The 24,647-nt window shown below is 41.4% G+C and overlaps 1 protein-coding gene across 1 annotated transcript in view; it reads right to left on the bottom strand.

Moving 5' to 3' along the window:
- Positions 1-86: 86 nt before the first annotated feature.
- LOC136866740 (neuropeptides capa receptor-like) overlaps positions 87-24,647 on the bottom strand; it is a 45,555-nt gene continuing 20,994 nt past the window's right edge. The window contains exons 3-5 of the mRNA XM_067143849.2: positions 11,918-12,117; positions 4,933-5,172; positions 87-493 (exon numbers count right to left, since the gene is read on the bottom strand). Coding sequence (XP_066999950.1) covers positions 87-493; positions 4,933-5,172; positions 11,918-12,117 — 847 coding nt within the window. The remainder of the gene's footprint in view (positions 494-4,932; positions 5,173-11,917; positions 12,118-24,647) is intronic.

Genomic DNA, 24,647 nt, shown 5'->3' with positions numbered 1-24,647 from the left:
CTCTGAAGTCATTTCTTGTCAGAAATAAGAAAATTCGGAAGTCATTTGCGGGCACATATTACCCAGTTCCGCCATACTGTAATCCTTTAAGAATGGTTGTCCTGATCGGATTTATTGCCTTCATCCGGTTCTTGAATAACTTTCAGAGACAAGTTTTGTTTGTATACCGAGTAGACTCTACTGGAACATCGTCTGTGCCTGTACACAGAACTAGTGTAGCTGATGGAAGATTCATGAAAGTTTGACGAGTCACGAGGTGATTCTTTCTGCGAATGGCAGCACAGTGTCTTGAAGAAGGCGTTCCTGTACTTGGCCGACATCACGTTGTACAGGATGGGATTAACTGTTGCTGATAGGTAGTAGAAACATCCTGTGATGTAGAACATCCACTCGTTGATCTCCGCGAAATTTGGCGAGTCTTGGCCGTAGAGGTATAGTAGCCGCTGGATGTGGAATGGAGCCCAGCACAGGAAGAACGCGACGACCACAGCAGCTGAAACACAGGAGGATATTCCTCGTTATAAGAAGATTCCAATCAGACGCAGAAATGTATGATTTAACATGACAAGAATCATTCAACCACTTCATCTTCGCAATTTTAACATATCGTCGCTGCCGGGACAAAACCTCCTATGTGAAATATTTTAGCTTAGAACTTTGGGCTGTAAGGTTCTGTCATCTAAGGTGAAATATTGTGAGAACATTGTCAAGGCATTCTCGCTCTTCATAATGTATGTGCTGCGGGTCAGTATATCTCCAAAAATATTAATACATAGGAGGTTTTGTCCTGGCACCGACGATATGTTGGGGAGTGGTATAGCTTCAGGTTCATGAGATGACTGAACGTTAAGTTCGATGCTGTGATCGACCTTTAACGCAGACACAAAACTTTGCAATGAAACGTTTGAATGTCGCAGCCTGACAGTCTGTGCCCCAACCATTTAGCAGCCGCTGTTTTGATGATGTAAGATGCACCAGAATCAGAGAAAAACTGGCAGCAGTGTGTTCCAGCCTTTCTTTAAACAGAAAATATGTTTCTTGGATGCCTTTGCTGGTGAGAAGTAGTGTTTATAGTGGACTATGCTTTCTGGTATGCGATAGAATAAATTTGTTACTTTCATTGATCTGTCTCAGTCACATCTTGGCTTTGACAATATGAAAGTTATACCATTCGTTATGCAGCCAGTCCCTGTTATGAATGGTGTGAAAATATCGCTCATGGGTCCGGTTGGTGCATGCATTTTAGTCGGCTTGGCAGACAGACTGATATGTAACAGCAACTTCCGACCCGGTGAGGAAAGCAACGGGAAACTACCTCACTCCTCATTTCCCTAGTATACCTTTTCAGTGACACCTAGGCTATCTATGACAGCTATTGGCGGAGCTGTGTAAGATCAAACCAGCCTTCCGGCTGATTATCCAACAAGCATACATGTTTCGTGGGTGCTTGCATGATTTGGCACAAACGAACGAGACGAAATTATAAAGAATTAAATGATCTTCCCAACATTTTAACTTTCATTCTTGCATCAATTTTTATTTTTGAACCTTTTACAAAATGTTTAATATTTGGCCCTCTTTACTTTTATGGCGTGTTCAGTTGGCGTGTTCATTCAAATTAATTACAATTAAGCTTTTATGAAAAACTGTGACAAACATAAATAGCTCGCACATCGGCTACACGTCAGAAAAAACCGGGCGAGTTGGCCGTGCGCGTAGAGGCGCGCAGCTGTGAGCTTGCATCCGGGAGATAGTAGGTTCGAATCCCACTATCGGCAGCCCTGAAAATGGTTTTCCGTGGTTTCCCATTTTCACACCAGGAAAATGCTGGGGCTGTACCTTAATTAAGGCCACGGCCGCTTCCTTCCAACTCCTAGGCCTTTCCTATCCCATCGTCGCCATAAGACCTATCTGTGTCGGCGCGACGTAAAGCCCCTAGCAAAAAAAAAAAAAACACGTCAGAAAGAGCACATACTCTTTTAGGTTGTCAAAACCCTACAACCCTTCTCAATATTCTCGATTATCGTAACAAGCATATTACAACAACCTTGTTCAAACCAAGAAGTCAAACATGTAAAATTGTAAAAAGGTGACAAATAGTAGAAAGTTTAATTTTGAAAATCGACCACAGACCCATTCATAAATATTGCTACAATTTTAAGATTTTTTTTAAATATTCCCTAAAGCTTTTGTGCTCTTTCTTCTGACAGTACTCACCCTGCCATATCGCACATCCTCAGGAACTGTGGAGAAGTGGGCGCATCGATTGTCATGCACCAACATTGAAACATTTCATCTGTAACGCTTCCAATCACCATTAATTGTGAATGACGTCAAAAAGTTTAATGTACGGTTATCGCCTAAATCTGAAATGATGTTCCATATCACATTATCCCAATATCGGAGAGGTCTAGTTTATAAAACTAAAATGAACTGCCAAGGCGACTGTTGCTCATAGAGATGACGTGTAGATGTCAGTAAAATAGAGCTCGATAGCTGCAGTCGCTTAAGTGCGGCCAGTATCCAGTATTCGGGAGATAGTAGGTTCGAACCCCACTGTCGGCAGCCCTGAAAATGGTTTTCCGTGGTTTCCCATTTTCACACCAGGAAAATGCTGGGGCTGTACCTTAATTAAGGCCACGGCCGCTTCCTTCCAACTCCTAGGCCTTTCCTATCCCATCGTCGCCATAAGACCTATCTGTGTCGGTGCGACGTAAAGCAACTAGCAAAAAAAAAAAAAGGCAGTAAAGTTGACGACTTTTTTCGACTCTCATGATCAGTCTTGTTTCTCATATTCGACAGTTGCCCTTATTAGCTTTAGTGAACACCATTTTGACCTTTAGACCAGGATACTTGGAAGATGAAATATGAAATATGTAGGGATAGTTATTGATGAGAAGTACTAACTGAATAAGGAGTATAGAAGAAATGAGATTAGCCATTTTGGCGGAAAGAAATGCTAATACATTTCGTTTATATACAGTATTGTTGCCTGTTGCCATTTCTTGATGGATGCTTTATTTTTGTATCCGTCTCTTGGCACAGGCCAGAGCAAAGTGTAGCTTCCACCGAAGTCCCAGTCTCATCCATGGCTGTAACAATATGGAAGCTGCTGGGATATTGGGTGGTGCTGAGTAATGACATTTGGAGCACAACTTGTGTCTGAGTGTTATGAAAGGTGTTGCTCGTAGGATCATTCGTGCTGCAGTAGCACACTCTGGTCCAGTGCGGAAAGCAATGGCAAACTACCTCACTCCTCGTCTTGCCTAGTACGCCTCATTTGGGTTCTGCCATTGGTTTTTGCGGTTTCCCTGTAACTGCACAGCCTTTGATGGTGTTATTTGAGGACCCAACCAGCTTTTGGGCTGATGACCTTACAGAATGAAATACAGTATTATTTACAGTTGGCAGCGCTTTCTTTCTTCTTTCTTTCTTTCTTTCTTTTTCTTTCTTTTTTAATCACTTTAAACTCCAGGGTTAGTTTTCCCTAGGACTCGGCGGGGGATCCTATCTCTACCGCCTCAAGTGCAGTGTCTGGAGCGTGAGACTTTAGGTCTTCGGATACAACTGGGGAGGAGGAACATTACCTCATCCAGGGGCAGCCTTACCTGCTGTACTGAACAGGGGCCTTGTGGAGAATGGGAAGATTGGAAGGGGTAGACAAGGAATGAGAAATGGAGCGGCCGTGGCCTTAAGTTAGGTACCATCCCGGCATTTTGGAGGAGAAGGGGGAAACCACGGAAAACCACTTCGAGGATGGCTGAGGAGGGAATCGAAACCCCTCTACTCAGTTGACATCCCGAGGCTGAGTGGACCCTGCTCCAGCCCTCGTACCACTTTTCAAATTTCATGGTAGAGCCGGGAATCGAACCCGGGTCTCCGGGAATGCCAGCTAATCACACTAATCTCTACACCACAGTGCAGCTCTTAACCAGTTTAAAAATATGGTAGTCAGAGGAGCGGTGGCAATATGTCTATCAAACAAAACATCCGTTCGGAAATTTTCAAACACGCACAGTAACCAAAGGAAAGAAGACGCGAGTTGTGATAGAGGACATAGTTCGTGGACGATATTATAGAAAGAAACTACGAGAACATTGAAAGGAAAGATCACGATAGAAAAGAATGGAAGAAGACAGCACACTGGACCTGCAAATGTGTAGAACACTGATGATGATGATGATAATGATGGAAGTGGCTTTCTTTTGTTCACCGAGCTCGATAGCTGCAGTCGCTTAAGTGCGGCCAGTATCCAGTATTCGGGAGATAGTAGGTTCGAACCCCGCTGTCGGAAGCCCTGAAAATGGTTTTCCGTGGTTTCCCATTTTCACACCAGGCAAATGCTGGGGCTGTACCTTAATTAAGGCCACGGCCGCTTCCTTCCCACTCCTAGCCGTTTCCTGTCCCATCGTCGCCATAAGACCTATCTGTGTCGGTGTGACGTAAAGCAACTAGCAAAAAAAATTCTTTTGTTCATCCACTCCCTCCCACTCCGTCCAGCCCCCACCACTCTCCACGATGTAACTCAAGTATGCCGTGTTATTACCTAAAACTTTAACCTATAGCCCATGATTGCCTTTCCTTCCATTTCAGTCATAATTAAATACAAATGAACACTTCAGTACGGATATCGCATCGATACAAGATACCTGTCTGACTTCAATCTCATAAACATACGACAGACACCAATCGCTGCATTTACTGGCGTGTGAAAGAAATCCTGCGAGGCAAAATTTTGACTTATCACCTTCTCCGAAAACTGCAAGCGTAGTTACTGGGACATATAACCAATAGCATTATCTTTCCCACACATGCACACAAAAGAAGACACAGAGAGATATCTCCATCTATTTTAACTTTACTTTTTGAAGATAGGTTAAGCATTTCTGTTCAATAAACGTAAATTTCTTTAGGCCTTTGCGATGTACTCACCCAACATGCGCACTATGGACTTCCTGGACTGGTTCTGTTTTATTTTGCGATGTATGGATCCTGCTACTCTTTCTTGCGGCCTGCAGATGGTAAGCCCCATGCGCACGTACAGGACGACCATTACCAACATGGGTATCAGGAAGAAGACACCGAAACTCAACTCATACACTGGATAGTGCGCCGGGACATTCTCGTCGAGCATCGCACAGAACGCAGATTCGTCCACAATATGGCCGGAACCTGAGAACAGTGGAGGTACAACTGAAATATGCATATCATCAGAAAAAGAAATAGCTCCTTTTGTGTGATTGAGAACATTTCCCCTTCCCCTATCACTCTTCTTCTTTTTTCAAGATTTGTTAGGGACAACATTTGGCCATGTTTTATAGCAAGCTGTCCCTCCTGACGCCAACCGATGTGGAGGGATGTGTTTCTTTAGTGCTTGGTAGTGTGATATGTTTTAAGTAAATGAAGAGAAGTGCATTGAGACGAACACACACAGCCAGTCCCCGAACCAGAAGAATTAAGTGTACGGGAATTGAACCCGAGACATCTGAACCAAGGGCAGTACGTTCACCATTCAGCTAGGGAGTCGGACAAGTCTTCACTTGCCAACTAGGTTGAGTGCGTCAGATGGGAGAGAGCTGGTTTTCTGAGCACGAGATCGATTCTAGCTCTGTCGTTGATATTTGAAGATGCTTAAAATAGTCAGCTACATGTCGGTAGATTTAACAATACTTAAAATAACTCGTGAGGGACGAAATTCCGGTACCTTGGCGTCTCTGAGAATCGTAACAGTAGATAGTGGTTATTTATTTATTTATTTATTTATTTATTTATTTATTTATTTATTTATTTATTTATTTATTTATTTATTTATTTATTTATTTATTTATTTATTTATTTATTTATTTATTTATTTATTTATTTTTCCTGGTGCAGTAGTCCAGCTATTCGACTGAGTGATTTCATTATGACCAGTGTGTGGTGGTAGGAAGACCATTCGATCTTTAACCACAGAACAAGCCGTTTATTGAGCCTGAATACTAGACCAAACCCGCATAAACGTGGAACGTGGCGATGAAAAAATATCCGAATACAGAGTGCGATTTTTATTTCAAAATGTCGCAGCTTAAAAAAATGCTTGCGTTGTCGTTGAAAGAGGGGCGTAACGATTATTTTTTATTTATGTATTGCCTTAGTAAATATCATCGTAACCACTTAAATTGTTATTTATTTATGAGCAAATATAATTTACAACTCTTGAAAAATTAAACAAAAATGGTTGTATATTTTTTCTGAACCTCTCCGTCATCCTGTCTTGATATGAGCATCGTGCATGTAAACAGTTAAGGCCAGAGTATATACATTGTGAGAGTTCCGGTAAGTTACATGAACGACGAAGCATCTTTCAGTTTGTATCTGCTTCTCTATTCGGAAAAAGTTTAAGAGGATGTAGGTTTTGAAATCTGGATCAATACCACCCACATAACTCGTGGAAGCTCTTTGAAAATATGTACTTGGAAAGGTTTTATATGTGATCAATAGGAAATTCTCGACCTCAACTGTAGCATAGAAACGATCACTTCCATTCATATTCCACCTGATGGCGTATCTGGCAAGGGTTGTTGTCAGTGACTGTGACCGAACCAGACGATTTTCAAGCCATCTCACACTTTATCAACAGGACCTAGCTCTCAGGAGATTTGAATAGCACCTTGGAAAGCACGAGGAGTTATAAGACTGGAATGTGGACGGAGAATAATGTCCTACTGGAATAGAACATTTCGATGTTGTTACACGAGTGACAACAGAACGGTATAGTTAACGTTCTGCGTGTGCTATACACAGTTCATTTTTCCCTGTCCAAGCACCAGAGGAAGTAAACTTGTCGTTTTACGAGGCGTAACTTACGCTCAATAGAAGGTATGGTGGTGAGAAGATGAGGATGTCGGAAAGTTTCGGCACAAGGTTTCTCTAATGATCCAAAGCAATGTAACTTAATAAATACATACATACATCTTCAACAATTTATTTTATGCTTTTCAGCGTTCAGTTTGCAAGCCTCTTTGAATTTAGTAAACGGATAATTCGCTATTTGTAATTAGCTCCTTGGCCTCGTTTACTTCTGTACCTCTTATGTTTAAATAATTAAAAACTAAGTCTAACCATCGTCGTCTTGGTATCCCTCTACTTCTCTTACTCTCCATAACAAAGTCCATTATTTTCTTAGGTGAACTATCATCCTCCATACGCCTCACTATGACCCTACCGCAAAACCGCTTTATTCATCGAGTTAAATCCTAATTTAGCCTTTATATCCTCTTTCCGAGTACATTCCTGCCATTGTTCCCATCTATTTGTACCAGCAGTAATTCTCACTGCCGGCCCCGTGGTGTAGGGGTAGCGTGCCTACCTCTTACCCGGAGGCCCTGGGTTCGATTCCCGGCCAGGTCAGGGATTTTTACCTGGACCTGAGGGCTGGTTCGAGGTCCACTCAGCCTACGTGATTAGAATTGAGGAGCTATCTGACGGTGAGATAGCGACCCCGGTCTAGAAAGCCAAGAATAACGGCCGAGAGGATTCGTCGTACTGACCACACGACACCTCGTAATCTGCAGGCCATCAGGCTGAGCAGCGGTCGCTTGATAGGCCAAGGCCCTTCAAGGGCTGTTGTCCCATGGGGTTTGGTTTGGTTTGGTTATTCTCACTGCTTTCATGTCAGTTACTTCTAACTTATGAATAAGATATCCTGAGTCAACCCAGTTTTCATTCTCGTAAATCAAAGTTGGTCTGAACACAGACTGTAAATATAGTTTCGTCCGAGTGATGACTTCTTTCTTATAGAACACTGTTGATCGAAATATCTACAATGCTACCATTTTGGGAGATCACACATCCTGAACACTTGAAATGGTCTACCTGTTCCAGTTGTGTATTTGCGACCTCACATTCAATTCCCTTAGTCTTCCGTACTGACATTACTTTAGTCTTGGAACCGTTAACTTGTATATCATACTCACTGCATCCATTTTCAACCTTCAATATATTAGATAGCAGGCTTTCAACACAGTCTGTCATTAAGACAAAGTCGTCGGCATAGGCCGAACTGTTTACTACATTTCCACCTAACCGAATCTCTTCCCTGCCACTTTGTACATAATTATCTTTTCGTAGATGATCCGTGTAAACTCCTATAAGTATCATGAACCAAGAACTCATTCCGCCATGAAATTTTCACGGTAGGCCAATTGTCAACATACCGTACTAAGTGGCCCAGACGGTTGAGACGCTGGCCTTCTGAACCGATCTTGGCAGGTTCGATCCTGGCTCAGTCCGGCGGTATTTGAAGACGCTTATATACGTCAGACTTAATGGCACGTGAAAGAACTACTGCGGGAGTAAATTCTGGCACCTCGGCGTCTCCGAAAACCGTAAAAGTAGTTAGTGGGACGTACAGCCAATAACACTTTTATTAATTGTCGACATAAATTCTCTTGATATTTTAATACTCAAACCTTAATCCCTCGGAGGAGTGCATACGAAAATTCAACTGCAGCTTAGGAATTAAATTACAGTACACATTGTTATCAACAATACAAAAGCATGTCATCTTGTAGTTTTACGTGAATCTTGGTATCGTTATCATAACTACACTAACCCAAATTACGTAGAATCCGAACCACAGGGACGTTAGTTTTCATTTGAGAAACCTCTTAGTCATTAGCTCGATTATGAACCGTAGCAATCTTAGTGAGAAGCCACCAACATTGCCACTCGGCTATCATGCCCCTGCGTTCATGAATTGTAATTTGTATCATTTATAATTTATGTAATTAACAATATGGATTCTTTCATGCAGGTTCACTTAAACATATTATTATTATTATTATTATTATTATTATTATTATTATTATTATTATTATTATTATTGCTTGGCTCCTTAGTTGAATGATTAGCATACTGGCCTTCGGTTCAGAGGTCTTCGGGTGAAATTCCCAACTGGGCCGGAAATTTTAACTCTCTCTCTCTTTTTTTTTTTTTTTTTTTTTTTTGCTAGTTGCTTTACGTCGCACCGACACAGATAGGTCTTATGGCGACGATGGGACGGGGAAGGGCTAGGAGTGGGAAGCGACCGTGGCCTTAATTAAGGTACAGCCCCAGCATTTGCCTGGTTGAAAATGGGAAACCACGGAAAACCATTTTCAGGGCTGCCGACAGTGGGGTTCGAACCTACTGTCTCCCGAATACTGGATAGTGGCTGCACTTAAGTGACTGCAGCTATCGAGCTCGGTAATTTTAACTCTAGGCTCTGTACAGTTAATCCTTACAGCTCGGAAAATGGGTGTTTGTGTTTGTCCCAACAAATTCCTATTTACATTAAAACAATACATCGCATTACTAACCACCACAGAGACGCGCAATAGTAAATACGTCCCTCCACTTAGGGCTGGCGTCAGGAAAACCATCCGGCCGTAAAACTGAGCCAGATTAACATGTGTGACATAGTTCGTACCCATGACCCCACCTGTGTAGAGGAGGTTTTATTATTATTATTATTATTATTATTATTATTATTATTATTATTATTATTATTATTATTATTATTATTATTATTATTATTATTATTGTAGTCTCCGTGGCTCAGACGGCAGCGCGTCGGCCTCTCACCGCTGGATACCGTGGTTCAAATCCCGGTCACTCCATGTGAGATTTGTGCTGGACAAAGCGGAGGTGGGACAGGTTTTTCTCCTTGTACTCCGGTTTTCCCTGTCATCGTTCATTCCAGCAACACTCTCCATTCTCATTCATAGCATCTATCAGTCATTGCTAAATCACTTTGGGAGTGGCGACCCCATCGTATTAATAGCCTATCTGATTCATTCATTCCATTCCTGACCCGGTCAATGAAAGGAAAACAGATTGTAGATTTTCGTTTTCATTATTATTATTATTATTATTATTATTATTATTATTATTATTATTATTATTATTATTATTATTATTATTATTATTATTATTATTATTATTATTATTTGTTGACCTCGGTGGTGTAGTGGTCAGTGTGATTAGCTGCCACCCCCAGAGGCTCGGGTTCGATTCCTGGCTCTGTCACGAAATTTGAAAATTGGTACGAGGGCTGGAAAGGTGTCCACTCAGCGTCGGGAGATAAACTGAGTAGAGGGAATTCGATTTCCACCTCAGCGATACTCGAAGTGGTTTTCCGTGGTCTCCCACTTCTCCTCCAGGCAAATGCTGGGATGGTACCTAACTTCAGGCCACGCCGCTTCCTTGCCCCTTCCTTGTCTATCCGTTCCAATCTTCCCATCCCCCCACAAGGGCCCCTGTTCAGCATAGCAGGTGAGTCGCCTGGATGAGGTACTGGTTCTCCTCCCCAGTTTTATCCGCTGACCCAAAGTCTCACGCTCCAGGACACTGTCGTTGAGGTGGTAGAGGGTTTTTTTCTTTTTCTTTTTTTTTTTTTTTTTTTTTTTTTTTGCTATTTGCTGTACGTCGCATCGACACGGATATGTCTTACGGCGACGATGAGATAGGAAAGACCTAGGACTTGGAAGGAAGCGGCCGTGGTCTTAATTAAGGTTCAGCCCCGGCATTTGCCTGGCGTGAAAATGGGAAACCACGGAAAACCATCTTCAGGGCTGCCGACAGTGGGGCTCGAACCCACTATCTCCCGATTACTGGATACTGGCCGCACTTAAGCGACTGCAGCTATCGAGCTCGGTGGTAGAGGTGGGATCCCTCGCTGAGTCCGAGGGAAAAACCAACCCTGGAGGGTAAACGTATTGAGAATGAAAGAAGAAAGAAAGAAAGAAAGAAAGAAAGAAAGAAACAAAGAAAAATTATTAAAAATGAAAATCCACAGCCTGTTTCCAGTCATTCGACCGGATCAGGAATGGAATCAATGAATCCCCCATCTAGCGGCGAGGATAGGAATTGTGCCGGCTACCGAAACCTGTCGCACTCCTCTGGGGCAATGATTAATGAATGACAGATGAAATGAAATGATATTGGAGAGTGTTGCAGGAATGAAATACGACAGGGGAAAACCGCTTTGTCCAGCACAAATCTCACATGGAGTGACCGGAATTTGAACCACAGAAACCAGCGGTGAGAGGCCGGCGCGGTGCCGCCTGAGCCACGGAGGCTCTCAAAAATATTATTTTTATTATTATTATTATTATTATTATTATTATTATTATTATTATTATTATTATTATTGTTATTTCTTTTCGTGATTTTCACCATCTTAAGACCACGTAAAAAAGCCTCTGCATCCATTTCCGTTTGTTTCCTGCTTTCTTTTTTCTTTCCAATAGTTCTTCATTATTTCACTGTTTTTCCCTCCTCTATTATTATTATTATTATTATTATTATTATTATTATTATTATTATTATTATTATTATTATTATTATCGATCTCAAATGAGGTTGGAGCATTTGAGATTTTTTAAATACAAAATTCGTGTCGTTAGTTTCCGACAGCTTAAAGAACTCCTGTTACGAAAATTCCCAACTCCCTTTTCATGAAATCTCTAGCATCAGTTGGGCGTGGGCAAATAACGGGACATTAACCTTAAGTAGGTTGTCATCATCATCATCACACAGTAAAGACTAAGCCTTGTCGGTGCAACCATTTTCCTCTCAATCCTGCTGCTCTCTTCACTTCCTTGTAGTCTTTATATCCCATTAAGTTTCTCTCATCCTGGAAGTATGCCTTCCTTGGTCTTCCTCTTCCTTTCTTTCCTAATTGTAATATTTCCTCGTTGTTGTGGATATTCATTTTTTACAGTGAGTGAAAAATGAGAAGTTGGGGCCTTATTGTGACAAAGAACCGAGTGTCTAAGAGAGGGTCTAGTTAATGAGGAAAAGCTCCTTAGAGATGGTCGGATAAACAGATAAATCCTACCCTATTGGACCCTGAGACCACGCAACATCACTAGAAAGTGATAGATGTGTAACTTACCTGGTGGGTAGTCGATGTAACTAACAGTGCTGAAAGCACCGAAGGGGGCAGCGCTCAGTAGCGACACGAACCAAAGTATAGCGATGATACGTACTGCTCTGTGTAACCCCTTCATGGTGTAGGAGTAGAGTGGGTGGCAGATGGCGAGGTAGCGTTCCACAGAGAAAGCGACTATCGTCAGCACCGAGGTGTACGACATCCTGGAACAAAATAATTTATTGCAACAATATCCGACAAAGCATCACACTAGCAGGAATCGGCACAGCGATAATCGAAACGAAGAGATAAATGCCAATTTAGAAATGAGGCCGTGCGTACTAACAAGCTTTGTAGGAGATAAATGGAGGAGGTTAGATTACCTAAGAGCCTGATGGATTGGTCATACGGGTTATCACCCAGAGTTCATACACATTAAAAATTTCGGACTGTTGACCATAATACATCAAGTCCAATATGGTTCAAATGAAAGAAGTAGGCCTAATTAACCAATGCAAATATTTACATGTTTAGTTATTTTCCGTCCTTGCACCCTTTTACGTTGAATATAACAGCACTTTGTCTGACTTCCTGAAGATCTCATGGGGTTTTGGATACTCTATGCAATACTCAGTTCATTTCGTTGGAATACTTTCACAAACTTTCCTCTGGAGTTAGCACTATACAACAAAAATACCATGACGCTAAAGCCCTTGACTTGCTAAGCGACTGCTGCTCATTCGGAAGGCCTACACATTACGATGTGACGTGTGGTCTCGGCCGTTATTCTTGACTTTCTAGACTCAGGCCGCTATTTCACCGTCTGATAGCTAATGAATTGTTCTCATGTAAGCTGAGTGGACCTCTAATCAGGTATCATATCCAGGTAAAAATACCTGGCGTGGCTGGAAATCGAACCCGTGGCCTCCAGGTATAAAGGCAGACTTGCTACCCCTAGAATACCGGCCGGCTGCATATCTTCCTAGGTCAGTCAAATACTCCTTTAGTACCTAGAATAGAGTGTTCCCAATAAGTGTCGTACAAGGCTAAGTGTAATTCAAAACCACAAAACTTAAACAGTGAAAGAATGTACTGTATATGAGTAGCTGTTACAGGAATTGTTCGTATGGTGCCTCATTCTTCGTTCAACTGAAAGCCTACGTTTCCAGAAATTACTAAGTATACGACGACCATACGGCGTAGGAAATTAATCGCCATCTAACACACTCAAACATGATACAAGGACATAAATGACTATTAACAAACAAAACCATATCAACAAATGAAGACCTCCCCGTAATAAGGATGTAAACAACAATTTTTTAAATGTGAGATATCAGTGGGTCCATTTCCGTGGGGGAGTGGTTAGCGTGATTAGCTGCCAACCCCGCAGGCCCAGGTTCGATTCCCGGCTCTGCCACGAAATTTGAAAAGTAGTACGAGGGCTGGAACGGGAACCACTCAAGCCTCGGGAGGTCAACTGACGAGGAAACACATACATGTGTTTACACTCGGATTCGGTTGATATTTGGTAGGAATATTCGTGGGAGGCAGTAGAGTGCTAAGGTGAAAACTGCATGTGCCCAGCGCAAGTTTAAACGCCAAAATTGAACAAATAAATAGTCGTAAAATTAGAAGTGCCGCGGGAGTATCGGAGTGTGGCGGAGAGGTAGGGAGGAGCGAAGCAGCGGATGTGAACCAACCGGGCTGCGTCGAGCTCCGCCAGCAGCCAGGCAGCGTATAGTTAGCGCGTTCCCCGTAACTTCCCGATCAGATGTGCAAAACGTAAATATGAAAACATCACATGAAACAAGTATACAAAGGACGATGTTTGAACAACGATGCCAATAAGGTTTGAAAAATTCCCGCCCGAGTTCTTGTTACTCGTTGTAATTTTTCAAACCTTACTGGCATCGTTGTTCAAACATCGTCCTTTGTACTCATGTTTCGTGTGCTGTTTTCATATTTACGTTTTGCACATCTGATCGGGAAGTTACGGGGAACGCGCTAACTATACGCTGCCTGGCTGCTGGCGGAGCTCGACGCAGCCCTGTTGGCTCACGTCTGTTGCTTCGCTCCTCCCTACCTCTCCGCCACACTCCGATACTCCCGCGGCACTTCTAATTTTACGACTATTTATTTGTTCAATTTGGGCGTTTAAACTTGCGCTGGGCACATGCAGTTTTCACCTTAGCATTCTACTGCCTCCCACGAATAGTCCTACCAAATTTCAACCGAATCCGCGTGTAACACACGTATGTGTTCCCTCGTGAGTAGGTGTGGGCTCGACTCCCACCTCAGCCATCCTCTAAGTGGTTTTTCGTGGTTTTCCACTTCTCCTTCAGGCAAATGCCGGGATGGTATCTAACTTAAGGCCACGGCCGCTTCCTTCCCTCTTCCTTGTCTATATTTTCCAATCTTCCCATCCCCCCACAAGCCCCCTGTTCAGTGTAACAGGTGAGACCGCCTGGGCGATGTACTGATCCTCCTCCCTAGTTGTATCCCCGAACTAATGTCTGACGCTCCAGGACACTGCCCTTGAGGCGACAGTGGTGGGATCGCTCGCTGAGTCTGAGGGAAAAACCAACCCTGGAGGGAAACAAATTAAGAAGAACACGAAGAGATTTCAGTGGAAATAGGGTGTATCATCACGTCTCTATACTGTGGTGTCATCTTATGTTTTACATTTGAACTTCAAGCTGGTTTACAGCCAGCAGAACTTTGTCCTCCGTGGTGTGAAGATGGATCAGTCAGTATGGTGGACAGTGCTTGCGTTGGTTCATCACCATGTGTAATAGTCCGGCTTCATGGCTAAATGGTTAGCGTGCTGGCCTTTGGTCTAGAAGGTCGAGGGTTCGATTCCCGGCAAGGGCTTGTTTAAAAAATGTTAATCAGCTCGCAGCGAGTGAAAAAGTACTGGAGAATCTCACCCCCTCTCGCGGTTCCAACGGACTATCGGCCTCGCTTTCAGCTCTCGGCATCTGAAATATAAGAATACTGTCCACTTTTTATAAGTGAATAAATACATAATTGATCCATACGGAATTAGTCGCCATCTAACGCGCTCGCACATGAAAGGATACAAGGATATAAATATGGGAAATGGCGGCAAGACGGGGACACGGGGCAAGAAGGGGTGGGGGTTTCCTGGTCTCCATGGTGCTGCCACTGGCCTGAAAATGGAAATAGCTTGAAGGGCAGATGAAGGTTACACAGTTCGTACAACTTCTAGTCAGCGTGAGCTGTCTGTATGCGTGGAGTGGCCATTTTACTGTTTCTCACCGCTGTGATCTTATACATCTGTATCCTTTGGACTTTGAGGAGGTAAACTGGAATTGCAATAAATTTTTTCTTGAACACTATCCGTTAGACTGTACCTTAATGTATAGATATATTGAGCTTGTGGAGGTAATTCATAAATGAATAAAGATATTTTTATTCCGTTAGTCTCAATATTACATTTGGGGCAAGTCCCCGTCTTGCCCCAGTCCTAATCTTGCCCTTTAGGATAAATAGTATTTCCCCTGTATGTACTTACATAATTTCTAGCCATATTTCATTTTTATAAATTATGTCCCCTAGTATAGGCCCAGGGATCAAATACCGAGTGCAAAGGGAAGTGGGGTTCTCAATCAGTCATTACCGACGGCAGTGGCTACGCTGGCTAAAGCGCAGCGATAGGTCATGGGGCCAAACTCTCTGCTGACTCGGTAGACGCGTGGGTTCGAGCCCCACAGTCGGCTGTCCTTGAAGTGGTTTTCCGTGGTTTCCCATTTTCAACACCAGTCAAATGCTGAGACGGTACCTTCTGACGCTACCTTCCTTCAACACCCTTGCCTAGTTTCATTCATCTTCATCTATTCCATCGCTCATCCCGATGCGCAGGTCGCCCACGGGAGTCGACTTTAGAGACCTGCACACGGCCTCTCAGGAGGTCACACGAAAAAAAATCGGTCATTTAAAAATCCATACATTTTTACCATAAAAATGAATTTACATTGTATTCTTGCTCATTATGCCATCTACGAGCCTTATGATGGTTTATTATGGTGTAATACTTTACGTTGATATTAGTAATTCAAGGTTATGGGAATAGATTCAAATTTTAGTATAATTTTTTACTGAAAATGCAAGTTTCCAGGCCAGTGGCAGCACCATGGAGACAAGGAAACCCCCACCCCATCTTGCCCCACATACGGGGCAAGACGGGGCATCGGTAGTATGCACGATTTTTTGTGTGTGGAGTTTTTGTGTTTGACTTTTCAAAAACTATTTTAGTGCACTATGAGAAACAGATAGTGACGCAACAAAATGGAACTATTTATGAATATATTATCAACATGTATTACGCACCTGAACTACTTTTTTCTTACCGTCCCCATCTTGACCCCCTTCCCCTAACTATTACCAAACAAAACCATATCATTCCCTTGGCTCGGGGACTGGGTGTTGGTGCTGTCCCCAACATCCCTGCAACTCACACACCACACATAACACTATCCTCCACCACAACAACACGCAGTTACCTACATATGGCAGATGCCGCCCACCCACATCGGAGGGCCTGCCTTACGAGGGCTGTATTCAGCTAGAATAGTCACACGAAAATAATAAAACCAGTTTAATAGATAATTTAAATGAAGGCCATAGACGAAATCGCAGTTAAGTTTTGAAATATTTTCTTGACATGTTATTATTATTGTTATTTTTATTATTACAATAATTTCATTTGCTATCGTTTGTGTTCCGAGTGCAAGTCCATGATTTCTCTTCTGTTATATACAAATGTAAGACATACTTGCAGATTATTTTCCACTGTATCACTTCCTTGTACATACATTGCTTTTGAAACCTTAAGTTATAACAATAAAATAGTGTTTTTAAGAATTTTAATTCTGGACTGAATGGCAGAATGAGGCTCACACTGCCTCGTGGACTCCTGTCATATTAGCGCGAAATCCAAGTAATACGACTGAGACTGTCGTCACGCTCACTACGTAACATCCCAACCTGCCGGCCATTTGGCTGGGCAGCAGTAGATTTGGCAGACCTTTCATAATGAGCTGTACATGCCATCGATGTCTTCCTTTGTTTGTTTATTATTATTATTATTATTATTATTATTATTATTATTATTATTATTATTATTCCAAGATGCGTGGCCCAGACGGTAAAGCGCTGGTTTGCTAAGCTCAAGTTCGCGAGTTCGACCCCGGCTCAGTTCGGTGGTATTTGAAGGTGATCACCCGTCTCGTGTCTGTAGATTTACTGGTATGAAAAAGAACTCATGCGGCATTAAATTCCGGTACCTCGATGACTCCGAACCCTTTGAAAAAGTACTTAGTGAGATATTAAATATTATTATTATTATTATTATTATTACTATTATTATTATTATTATTATTATTATTATTATTATTATTATTATTATTATTATGTCTGACTCGTTGGCTGAATGGTCAGCGTACTGACCTTCGGTTAAGAGGGTCCCGGGTTCGATTCACGGCCGGATCAGGGATTTTAATTTTCATTGGTTAATTAAAATGGGCCGGGGCTGGGTTTGTACTGTCCCCAACATCCTTGCAACTCACACACCTCACATATCACTATCCTCCAACACAATAACGGGCAGTTACCTACACATGACAGATGCCGCTCTCATCGGAGGGTCTGCCTTACAAGGGCTGCACTCGGTTAGAAATAGCCACACGAAATTATTATTATTATTATTATTATTATTATTATTATTATTATTATTATTATTATTATTATTATTATTATTATTATTATTATTATTATTATTATTATTATTATTATTATTGTACCGGGCGGTACACCTCCACGCCGCTAATTCAAACTTTGCGCCAGTTGAAACTCCTCTACTGGAGGAAGTCTGAACTTTATCTACTGTGTTAATTCTCAAGTTTCTCAGAAGATGTCCCTACTTGTAAATTTTGAAGTTTCTGAACTGGGTCGTTTTCGATGTATTTTTGTTTTGCCTGTGTTAAGAAGTGTGGACATTCTCTTCCAGATGGCACTACTGAAGGACTACAATTATGCACCCTAGTGCGAAGTGAAAGAACTGTGTTTTTGGAGAAATTTTGAATTCATAAGTTTGTTCTTTGTTAAATTTCTTTCAGTTATTGTTTAAGTTGGCAATATTAACCCTTTCTTTCCGCCAGTTTTGAATTTGACCAATAAGGAATTTCTGTAATTAATTTTCCACCAATAATGTGTTTCTTCTTCATCTAGTGTAGGGGTTTTCGTTGTTAGCCAATAAAATTCTTGTGGGAGGGTGTTCTCATTCCTGAAACGCCTCGAACTTTCCACGAGGGTATATAAACTGCTGATTTTCGGGTTTCCGCGCCACTTCAGTAACATCTATCAGTGTGTAAAGTACGTAGCAGGGGGCGGGTAGCGCCTCTTTCTTCGGGCAGCAGTTCAACCACCAGGTAATGGCCGTTTAATAACTTCTTTTCTTGCTAGCTCAGCAGTTTAACTCTCGGGGCAGGTCCGAAGCCTTTTTACCATGTAACTTTCCTCTAAAATGTAAAGACACTTGGTATCAATTCTATCGTTTTTAAACTACATATTGGGATAGAGAGTGCTTAACCCTCTCGAGCTCCCACTCATATTGCGTTGAGGTGAACTTATTTTCACAACCGTTTCTTCCTTAACGTAATGTAAATTGTCTCCTTCTATAAGTCACCACTTTAGTATGGGATTAGCCCTTGCATTAGAGGCCTAGCGCCAAGTAGGTTTTAAATAAAGTGTAGTAGGAGTGCAAGAACGCCTCCTCTCAAGTTGGTATTTTAGAGGCCATGTAATTGACCTGTTTCTTTACTTAATAGGCCTCAGTAGGTTGGGTAATTTTACCCCTGTTTTCATGTCCTTGGAGGACATCTTGAAAGTGGAGTTTGGTGTGGCCTTTGATAGGCCTAAACTTAAGAGCGGGTTGCTCTTTCTAAAATTTTGTTTTTTGCGCACCTCGAGGAGGCTTTACTGTGTAATTGGGAGCAAGTGCTCCTGGGCATGATTGGGGTCTTCTGCCCCTTTGTTGAATTCTGTATATCGTAAGGTTGGGCTTATAGCTCAAGAATTGTGTGTCTGGCTCTCGGAGCCCAAATTCTGTAACTCTGTAATTGTACATTATCGATTTGTGTTTCGGCTACTGAGTACCTGTTCTATTTGTTATTTCTTAATCTTGAAAAGAAAATATAACCTTGTTAAATTTTATCTTAACTTTAATTTCGTATTTTGGGACCTGTTCACCCCCGCACCTTCTTTCTCCTCTGCTGATCCACCAAACCACGGTAACAATTATTATTATTATTATTATTATTATTATTATTATTATTATTATTATTATTATTATTATTATTATTATTATTATTATTACTATTATTATTATTATTATTACGTATGAAACTTCTCTTTGGTCAAGTCGGTGTATACAGATAATTTTTAAAACCAGCTTTGACTGAAATGCTCTTAATTAGGTTTTATTTACACCGCACCTATAGAGAGACGTGTTATGGCGACGGTGGGATAGGAAAGGACTAGGAGTGGTTGAGAAGGAAGCGATCGTTGCTTTAATTCAGGTACAGCACCAGCACTTGCCCGGTGTGAAAATAGGAAACCACGGGAAACCATCTTCAGGACTGCTGACAGCGGGCTTCGAACCCACGATCTCCCGAATACAAGCTGACAGCTACGTGGCCTAAACCACACAGCCACTCACTCGGTTTTAATTAGTAAAATTTTGCTCTTGATGTTCGGATGATGTAGAGTGGGCCTGCCCGCCAGAACTACGTATAAGATCATTGCGTAAAGTATTACATTCACTCTAGAAAAGAAATGTTTTCTATATTTCTAGTTGTTTGTTGCCTTTGGATTAGATCGAAGTACGTTGTTTGTTAAATACTCAGCCCAAAGAACGGTAGATCTACAACAGATCAGCTTTCATAACCAAGGTATTACTAGAGAGACGTCCTCAAGAAATGAGCAGTGAGATAGTTTACTAATTCTTTCCCCACCAAATCAGAAGTCCGGCTCCATGGCTAAATGGTTAGCGTGCTGCCCTTTGGTAACAGGCGCCCGGGTTCGATTCCCGGCAGGGTCGGGAATTTTAACCATTATTGGTTAATTTAGCTGGCACGGGGCTGGCTGTATGTGTCGTCTTCAACATCATTTCATCCTACAGGCTTTAAATCAAAAGACCTGCATCTGGCGAGCCGAACTTGTCCTCGGACATTCCCGGCACTAAATGCCATACGCCATTTCATTTACCAAATCAGAAGTTGCTGTTACTCACTATTTAACAAATATCACTTAAACGTGTACACCCGCAGACTTTATGAGTGACAATTTCACACAATTGGTATATGTGAATATTCACAACCTTACGTGATAATTCTACGAAATAAAAGTTTCTTCGGCATTACTACAAAATTTTCAATGACGTTCCAAATAAGGTTATACTTACAATTACATGATTTCTTTTTTCGAAAAACCTGGCAAAGAAAGCCTCTGCATACATCTAAAACAAGGCTCTGAAGTAGTTAATGGCCATGAAGAAGCAGACGTTGACCGGGAACTACTGACGTACAAATGGAATATAATGGTTTGTAGAAATACGTAAAATGAACATTATTTCATAGAGCAAATAACAACTCATTTTACGTCCATTCTAACCTAGTTTTAACTATTGACGGTCTTAGCAGACATCATGGAATCGTATTTTTGTCACATGTTGGAAGCAAATAGGACGAAGTTGTGTATATACCAGGAGGCCCACGAGCGAACGCCGTACTTTCTACTTACGAATGTCCCGAATGCACTAGTGATGCATGGGGGCTAATCACTTGTTTTCGAAGGAATGCTACAAAATGCTCTATTTTAGGATGTCATGAAACAAATAGCACGACAGTCATTTTATTGCACACGTTCCATAATAGGTTGCATTTGTAAATACGCCAAAGATGCAAAAAAAAAAAAGTATTTTTTTTTTAATTTATACACGTGCACACATTCCACTCTATAAAAGATTTGTTTGTATGAAACAAAACTAATACGTGTGTAGGAGGCAGACGTCTGTTTGTAAACTCCTGTACATACCGCATGCGAGCTTCGGCTGCATTTCGACCAGATTTTCTATAGATTAAAATGATTTCTGTGTATTCGTCGTTGCTGAATATACTAGCCATTGCCAATATTCAGACAGCAAATGTAATGAGGTTTACTAATGCAGGGGGTTACATTAGACGGGTAGCGCTGAGAAACGTGCTGCGAGTGACCATCCGGTCGTTATTCCTTCATATTCCGACGTAACCTGCCTGCTGGTAGTAGTGCCCATGTGAAAATCAGTTAGTAGATATCCCATTCATAACTTGTACATGAGTGATATTTGTAAGTAGAAGCCACGGCGATCACGGTCCACCTGATGTATTATTGCATCTACTTAAAACATGTTTGAAAAATCGGAGACACGGGCTAGGCCTACTCATTGCTGATTAAACTTTTCGTGTCATCAAGGTGCTTTTGCTCAAACTAGTTCGCAGAACATCACAGGGGTCCAGTAATTTTCTGGATGTAGGTAGGCTAGTAGGATAGACTCAAGAAGAGATCAATCACTAGAATGAATTTAATGTACCTTCAAATTCAAATCAATTATGTTGTAAATTGTTATAATAAGCTAAGAGTGTAGTGCTCAATGTAGATCTACTACAGATTGTACGGTATTTCTTTTACAGGTTGGAATTGCTGTTGTGTTTGAAAAGGGCATTATCTCCTGGTAGTAGAACATTTCTTTTGATATTTCAATATAACGTTTTTCTCGTAGCCTTCACGTATCGTAAACATTAAGTTATATTTCATATTAAAGTAAGTATTGTTATGTATCATTCGAAAAGGAATTACTTTTTATTCAGGAAGCGTTTTCTATTCTACCGTACGCAGACGTTATCACCAGGATATCTCCACGTTTGTATAGTATTTAATAATAATAATAATAATAATAATAATAATAATAATAATAATAATAATAATAATAATAATAATAATAATAATAATAATAATAATACGTGGCTACCGCTAGCCTGGTGCGACCGTTGTAAGGCAGACCCTCCGATGAGGATGGGCGACTTGTGAGGTGAACAACAAACTGCGTGGTGGAGTGGTGGAGATAGTGTGCAGTGTGTACTGGTAGTTGCATGAATATTAGGGACAGCACTAACACCCAGTTCCCGAACTAAATGAAGTGATCATTTAAGAATAAAATCTCTCGGGCCAACCGCTAATCGAACCCAGTGCTCTGAGGACTAAAGGCCAAGAAACTGACCAATCAGCCATGGAATTTGATCATAAAATACTACTACTACTGCTACTACTACTACTACTACTACTACTACTACTAATAATAATAATAATAATAATAATAATAATAATAATAATAACAATAATAATAATTCTTCCAGGATGGGAACTGGTTCTGTAAACGAAATAGATCGGAAAGAAAAGGGGGGTCAGACATAAAGACATCGGGAGAAACTTTGATCACATCGGGATTTTCAAGAAAAGCCGAAGGTGGAAATAGGAAAATTGTGGACTGTGAAGAGAAAGTATCAGCAGGAACGAATGAGGGAGTACTAGGTAATAATTAAATCACGAGGAATGAGATAGGTGAAATCACGTGGTTCATAATCGTTCGAAACGAAACATTATTATTATTATTATTATTATTATTATTATTATTATTATTATTATTATTATTATTATTATTATTATTATTATTATTATTAAACAATTTCCTGGGATTACACCATAAACAGGGTGTTCCGGAGGCAGTAAAGGACCATTTTTAGTAAGAAAGGACATATAGATATGTGTCTAGTTTCCAATGTGTGTGATATTATAGGTTATATGTGCGTATACAACAATCTTTAAAAAAAATCTTTTAAAGGCACAAATGACTTGTTAATGCACAAACTTTCGTCCTATAGATATTCGTCTTTGGTTATGGATGAAATGTGAAATCTACAAATAAAATCTAAACACAATAAACGTTTAGTCGCTTATACACTGACTGACAGAGCAAATGCAACACCAAGAAGGAGTGGTTCGAAAGGGATGAAAGTTGGGGAAAAAACAGAGACGGCACGGACGAATAATTGATGTTTATTTCAAACCGATATGCAGGTTACACAATGCGCACGGCATCGACTCAGTAGGATGTAGGACCACCGCGAGCGGCGATGCACGCAGAAACACGTCGAGGTACAGATGCGCCGATCCTCGCGTGCTGACGTCACTCGCGCTGCGCCTGGACCCCTCGCACGTGCCACATGTCCCTGCGCCAACCATTTTCGCCACAGGCGCTGCACCGTGGACACATCCCTATGGGTATCGGCTGCGATTTGACGAAGCGACCAACCTGCCCTTCTCAGCCCGATCACCATACCCCTCGTAAAGTCGTCTGTCTACTGGAAATGCCTCCGTTGACGGCGGCCTGGCATTCTTAGCTATTCACGTGTCCTGTGGCACACGACAACACGTTCTACAATGACTGTCGGCTGAGAAATCACGGTACGAAGTGGGCCATTCGCCAACGCCGTGTCCCATTTGTCGTTCGCTACGTGCGCAGCACAGCGGCGCATTTCACATCATGAGCATACCTCAGTGACGTCAGTCTACCCTGCAATTGGCATAAAGTTCTGACCACTCCTTCTTGGTGTTGCATTTGCTCTATCAGTCAGTGTATTACGCATACTTCTGCCCTCATAAAATAATGCCTAGACTACCTCCGAAGAGCTACACGTACTATTGTCAAGAAATCTGCAATGTGCATTGCTTTCAGTGGTGCAATTTATGAACATGTACTGTGAACTATTTCGTGGGATGCCATGTTTGTACTTCATCAAATCATCGAGAAGTCATTTGTGTTGAACAGTTGCACATCATGTGTGGATTTTGCATCAATAAATGATTAAGATTGAACTGTTGCACACTATGAAGGGTTTTTAACTCAATAAATGCACAAAAATGTATCTATGTGTCTTCAATAATTTTTTTTAAAATTGTTCTTTTGCATACATTACCAAGAGCTGTTATTCCACAGGCATTCCACATTAGACACATAGAAGGAGTCCATACTTCTGCCTCCCGAAATACTTGCTATTCTTCCTGAAAACCCCTGTACATGTAATTGCTTCCTGATCATTCCAGCACTGGAACTTTGGACTGATGGATCGGCAGCGTAGTACTGTTCGTAAACAAGAAAAGCATCTGGAATTTATAAGATTTCGGCGGATATACTGAAGACAATGGGTTGGGATATAGTACCATGTCTGAAGTACTTATTTGATGATTGTTTGCATGAAGGAGCTATACCAAATGAAAGGAAAATTGCTATAGCAGGACCTCTGCATGAAGGAAATGGTGATAATCATAAAACTGAAAATTACAGGCCAGTCAGTTTGACATGCATTGCATGTAAGCTTTGAGAAAGCATTCTTTCTGATTATATTAGACATGTTTGCGAAAATAACTGGTTTGATAGAAGGCAGATCGGGTTCAGGAAAGGTTATCCCACTGAAGCTCAACTTGTAGGATTCCAGCAATAGCGGATAACATGGATTCAGGAGGTCAAATGGACTGTATCACGATTGACCTATCCAAGGCATTTGATCGGGTAGATCACAGTAGACTACTGGCATATATGAGTGCAACTGGACTATACAAAAGAGTGACTGATTGG

The sequence above is a fragment of the Anabrus simplex genome, chromosome 3, assembly GCF_040414725.1.
Source record: "Anabrus simplex isolate iqAnaSimp1 chromosome 3, ASM4041472v1, whole genome shotgun sequence".
NCBI lineage: Eukaryota > Metazoa > Arthropoda > Insecta > Orthoptera > Tettigoniidae > Anabrus > Anabrus simplex.
This window is presented reverse-complemented; position numbering and strand designations above follow the sequence as displayed.